Source organism: Gavialis gangeticus, unplaced genomic scaffold (assembly GCF_001723915.1).
Source record: "Gavialis gangeticus isolate Ggan-Ray unplaced genomic scaffold, GavGan_comp1, whole genome shotgun sequence".
Classification (NCBI taxonomy): Eukaryota; Metazoa; Chordata; order Crocodylia; family Gavialidae; genus Gavialis; species Gavialis gangeticus.
Window position 1 is genome coordinate 17,560,771 of NW_017729025.1, and position 6,000 is coordinate 17,566,770.

The 6,000-nt window shown below is 46.0% G+C and overlaps 1 protein-coding gene across 3 annotated transcripts in view; it reads left to right on the plus strand.

The window, feature by feature from the left end:
- PPP1R36 (protein phosphatase 1 regulatory subunit 36) overlaps nt 1–5,605 on the plus strand; it is a 37,165-nt gene extending 31,560 nt beyond the window's left edge. For 2 of the 3 annotated variants that reach the window (XM_019518466.1, XM_019518463.1), the window contains 3 exons: nt 1,365–1,561; nt 1,652–1,846; nt 4,660–5,605. In XM_019518466.1, the coding sequence (XP_019374011.1) occupies nt 1,365–1,561; nt 1,652–1,846; nt 4,660–4,897 (630 nt within the window). In that variant the 3' untranslated portion in view covers nt 4,898–5,605. Of the gene's footprint in view, nt 1–1,364; nt 1,562–1,651; nt 1,847–3,217; nt 4,073–4,659 lie in introns of those variants that run through there. The other variant, XM_019518467.1, reaches the window with a different exon arrangement.
- Nucleotides 5,606–6,000: the final 395 nt, after the last annotated feature.

The window sequence follows — 6,000 nt, forward strand, 5'->3', positions numbered from 1 at the left end:
TTCCTGGTTATCCCAACTATGAGTTGCCAGGCCAAAGAAAGGGAAATAGGATTCCTTTTCTTCTGAGCTACTCCAGTTTTTTAGGTCTTTACAAAATACAGGCTCTCGTGGCCCTTCTGGCCTAAGCCTTTCCCTCATGGAGTCTCCAAGATTACCTTTGTTCCAGTTTCCTCCTCAGCCAGGCCATCTCTGAGCCAGAAAGCTCGCTGGGGCCCTCCACAGCCCCTAGAGAGTCAGCTCCGTAGGTTTTCTCCGAGTCTGGTACCTGGACTCACAACTCTCTCCCTGTTAAGGGCTTTGCCAGTCCCTTTTTATTCCCTGTGGTATGTTGTAATGTTTCCAGATGCCAAGAATCTCTTTCCATCCCTATATATGCCAGGGTGCAATTTTGACAGCTAATTTCCATATGCCAGACTAATAGACACCCCATTTGAAACCAGTACAGTATTTGGTACTTCAGTGTGTGATTGTGATTTGCTTCCTGGGGCAAGTTGTCTTATTTACATAGCTCCAAGGACACAGATTTATCCTAATGGCACTGAGTGGCAGATGCTGTGTTCTAATAAAGACAGGTTGAACAGCGATTCTTTTTTGTGGGGCCATGTTCGGTGTGGGCTGAGGTCCCTGCTATTTGACTGCTGGCTAAATAGGCATGAAAATTAAAGTTTTGCTCCTGTAATTGCCAAGGAACAATGATCTCAGATTTGACAGTGATGTTTTTTGGGACTGTTGTTTCATAGGTAGTAGGGTCGGAAGGGACCTGAGCAGACCATCAAGTCCGACACCCTGCCATGGGCAGGAACAAATGCTGGGGTCATGTTTGCATTCAGTATGAAACTGTACTTCCAGTCATCTCTGTATTTTTAAAAAATCAATGTCCTCTTTTCCCCTCAATCCTAATGGCAGTGCAGTGAATCGGTGTGAGGTGACATCAGTCTTATACTGAAACACAGACGTACAAAGACAGACCATCATGCATGGCTGTGCAACAAACAGTGGGCTCAGCACCCTCCTATTGCAGTTATGCCCAGGGTGGGGCTAGTCACTCACTGACTGCACTGAAGAGAGCAGCACAGACGTAGGATGCAAGACATTTGGCTCTAAAAGCTTATGACATAGGCACACTGATTGACTGTTACAAGGTACAAAGGGGCAAGGTGAGTTGATTGTGTGCCTTTGCCCCAAGACAACGTTACAAAAGAATCTGCTATAACACTGGGTCAAATTCTGCACTCTCAGACCTCTGCTCTCGTCAGTGAAGTCAGTGAGTGATTAGCCCCACCCCGGGCATAATTGCAATAGGAGGGTGCTGAGCCCACTGTTTGTTGCACAGCCGTGCATGATGGTCTGTCTTTCCCATTCAGTGCTTCTACAACTTTTGCACATATGTAGCTTGGGTGGCATTCAGACGGAAACACTTCCAGGAGATTCAGGAGGAAATCGGCAGGCTGCTTCGCTCTGATGTATTCAATCCCGCACTGAAGGAGAAGAGGTACCCTGGAGTGCAGTGGTCAACAGAGGCCTCTGCTGATCAGAGGAAAGTGCTCTTTCCATATGACAGGTACAGCATGTGGCTTGCTACTGGGGCACGTGAAGGGGCCTGCACCATGGGCCAGCAAGCAAGTGCCCTTTGCACTGGCTTTCTCTGCAGGAGTGTGTACGCCAGGCGTCCGGCCATAATGAGTGTGGTGGGTCAGCGCTCGCCAGTGCTCAGCACACTGTTGCCCCTGCCCAAGGACAGTGCCCAGTATCTCTTCCAGAACCATTACCTGCACCGGGGAAGGACCGCTCCTGCCAACAAGAGCAAGGACCACCTGGACTTCACAGCAGTTGTGTTTACACCCAAGTAAGGAGCTGTTTCCATGGGGGCTGGTGGTGGGTGCGCAAAGAAGGTCTAGAAGTTGTTGAGCTTTCCTCACTGGGGGTTGTCAGAATAAGGGTGCATCTCTACAGCTGTCAGTGTTGCACATGGGACCAGATTAGTGTCAGAGCAGGTAGCTCAGGTGTACTGGTAGCAGTCCAGCCACAGCAGCCCACAGCTCCACGTGAGCCAGTTTACCCTGCTGCTTGGCTTCTCTCCCTCCCCACGCTGAGTTGTGTAGCTGTTACAGTTATATGGCTTCTAGTATCCAAACTTACCTAGTTTACAGATAGCTTGGATCTGACTGCACTCCGTTGCAGTTATAGTTAGGGGTCTACTCAAATCGCAATTTCACAGAAACTGCAAAATCCAGGATTGTCCATGAAAGCAACTTAAAAAAAAAACTTAATAAAAATAAAATTCTGGCTTCCCCAGTGGGAGCTAGCAGTCCTTGCTGCTGTGGCCTGGCTTTGCAGCCTGCCTGGCAGGGGGAAAGCACTGGCTGGCAGGGCAGCAGCAAGAGCGGCAGATGAGATGGCGGCTGCCCGCTCGTCCCTCTATCCCCATTGGGGCCTCTCCACCAACCGGCACCAAGGGGCGGGGCCGGCGGAGCACGTCCGGGAAATAGCTGCAGAATTTCTGCTGTGATCAAATCATGAACATTTTTTAGTTTCACTGCGATTTAAGTAGGTCCGTAGTTATAGTAGTGATTGCACTGTAGACATTGCTTAAGTAATGGATGGCAAGACGGTAGAGGGGATCCAGTGGTCTGATTCTGCGGCCTCCCTATCCTGTATCCCCACTTTCTGGGGAAGCCACATTGCTTCCAGCAGGACCAAGGCAGCTCCCCTGCATGCTGGAACAAGCGCTGGGGAGCCTGCACTCCCTGCCTGCTATGGAGCCCAGCTCTTTGGGGCTTACCCACAAGCTAGAGTTCAGGGGTTGGAGAGAAGGGGCTTGGAGCAACACAGACAGAGCCGCTGAGTCCCCTCCCCTCTAGAGCTTCCTCATTGCTTGAGACCATTTAGTGAAAGGCCAGACGTGAAAATGGTCACTCTAAAAGGTGCATATTGGATTGCCCTGGGCTCCCTGCACTCCCATTTGTTGGGACGTACATAAGGGCAGTAGTGTGTGTAGCCTCCAAAAACCTGCAGTAACATACTTGCAACAACTAAGGCAACTTTAATGGCATAGTCTTCCTCAGGCCTCCTCTCACACTGTCAATACCTTCCTCTTGCCTCTAGGAAGGTGCCAACATTGTTTCATAGGGTCTAATTTATCCTTCTGAACACCCGTGGCTTGTTTCACGCTCCCATGCTTTCTCTATCCGTTTTCTGCCTGGCATGTTATCTGGAGCTCAAGGGTCAGGAGAACTACTGTGCTTCTTCCCCTCACCATTTGATGGGCAGTTCTGAAGATGCTGAAACACCTGCTCTGTCACTGGTCTGGGGGAAGAAGTATTGTAGATGTGGAGTGAATGTCTCTGCGGTTCTGCTCTTCCAGCCAGGCAATGCAACATAAAAGGAGGCCAGAAGAAGAGTTTGCCAGAAACATTTTGATGAGACAGTTTTCTGGTGGAAAGCACTGTTTCATTCAAAGTGAAATGTTCTGTGGGAAAGTGAAGTGGCATTTGATGAAATTTTTAATGGAAATGTTTTGAAAGAACTCAAAATTGAACTTGGTATTTCATTTCACCTTGATCATTTTGATTGGTGCCAATTTGCTGATTTTGCCCTGATTTTTATATTGTATATAATACTCATTTTAATATTACACTTATATATTGCATTTAACATTACACCAGAATGTTTCAGTGAGGTTATTTTAACATTTCCAGTTAATTTTTTTCATAAATCTCTGTTGCATGAAAAAAATTGAAATGTTGCAATTTCCCATGGGATAGTAATTCCACTTTCCAACCAGTGCAAAGCACTGGGGACAAGGAACCTGAATTGTTTCAGGATGTAAGTTTACGGGATGATAACTTTATAGGACAGAGGTGTTTTTGGAACAATAATTAGCCCATAAGATGTGTCAGTTCATCATTTTGACTCATGATAGGGTTGAGAGAAAACTCAATCTCTGTGGGAGGTATCTGGTAACTCCATGCTTTACCATTTCTGCTTGTTGTCCGTAGGGCCCAAAATAATTTTTTCCCCCTCATAAATGCTGTTTGGCTAACAGTTTTTGCTCTTTTATTGCTTTCCTTTACAGCTAGAATTAGGGGCTTGATTTGGATGCCCCAATGCTGCTGGGTCTTAGAAATCTCTCAGGGGCCTGGCTGGAGGGTCTTGCTCAAACAGGCATTTGGAGTCAGGAAGGAATTTCCTCCCCAGATCAGTTTGGCAAGGAACACTGGGGTTTTTTGCTTTCCACTACAGTGTAGGTTAGGGTCCTCTTTCAATAGTCACTGAAGCCTATTTTAACCTAAGACATGTCCTGCTACTGGCAGTGCCCTTGCCTGGCAGTGCATTGTAGAGTTTGTATTGATAGGGTGCTTTGTGGCTGTGGTGTGTGAGTGATGCCTGAGTGTAATTTTTTCTGGACCTTTTTGGGCAGTTGTTGCCTTTGAGGCATGGCCCTTCTCTAGGTAACAACACTACTGTGATACTCTGGATGATTTATATGATGTGCTAGTCTTTTTGGGGGGGGGTGGGGGTGAGGAATTTCCCTTGAGTGGTGTTTTACCTGCCGTCCAACCAAAAAAGTTTCTTTGCAGTTTTGCCACATCAAATCGGAATCCCTCCCCAGCAAATTGGCCTTTGCCTCAATTATAATAATGGCACCTTTTGAAACAGGGTAGGCATCATTGGAGCCCTGCGCAGCAAGTTCAATCATCATACACTCATGCCTATTGGGGGGATGGAGGAGGAAGAGGAGGATGAGGAAGAGGAAAGGTCAAAGCAGAGCAGCTCCTCTGTCTACTCGTACAACCTGATGTCATCGTCCCACAGAGGCGTCCTCAGTGGATGCAGTCATCGGAGCATCGTAGTCTCGAGAACCACTACGGAGGGGGACTATTCTGAGAATGGCTAACATTCCTAGCATTAGGGTTAGTTTTACTGTGTGTAAAGGTGTTAAGTAAATAACTGTGAAGTTTAATTTTTAAAAGCAGGTATCATTTCTCATCAGCAGCATAGCTTAGTGCATGGAGTTAGGATGCAGGACTCTTAGGTTTATTCCTGGCTCTGCTAGGTGGACACGGGTAAGTCACCTCGCCTCTTGTGTCTTAATTTGTCCATCTGTACAATGAGGAAAGTGATATTGAAATGCTGACGTCTACAGATCAGAAGAATTTAAGACTCGTGGAAAAGTTCTGAGAAGACTTGGCTGGTTAGGGCTGAAATCGTTTTACAAGATGTTCTCCTGATCTTGTCAGTATATCGCTTTTATTCCTTTTTGATTGCACTGTGTTTTGCATATGCTACCAATGCAGAATAATTCACGGTACATTTTACACAGGAATAGCAGAGAAGTACACCATTGTTTCAAGACGTATGCTGAGATTTTCTGTTGTTCCTAATTGGTATCGCTTTATGGAAGTTTAAAGAGCTCTGCTTATCTACGTTGCATGAGGATTTGCTTTGCAGGTTTTAATTCTGTATGTTTGGTATCTACATAAATCCCAAGGATTTATATTAGTAGGGAAAGTGCATCCAAACATTGGTTTAAATGTGCATTTGGGTTATCAACAGGTAGAAATAAAAGCAGATGCCTCATAAAAAAATTAGGAGTGTTCACTTACACATCTGTCAGGTTTCATTAATTTTCATAAGCAGAAGACTTATAGAAGTGAATTGTATCAATGACTTTGAGATCAGGATTTCATTCCTTGCCTCTTGCAATGCAGGAAATCTCAGGGAAAACATTTTCATAAAAATGGAGAAGGGGAATTTAGCATTTTGTTTAGTGCTGGTTGGGAATTTTCAAAAAAAGAGTCTCTTTGCTCCGCTTGTTGTTAGCCATGTTGGTCTGAAGACAGGCCAAAGATAGGGCAGGGTTGCGCCTTAGAGACTAACCAGTTCAGAGAGGCATGAGTTTCTGTAGGCAACAACCTACTTCTTCTTATCCTAGCATTGTTGCCCAAGATAGCTCATGCCTTTCTGAACTACTTAGTCCCTGAGGTGCCACGCTGCCCT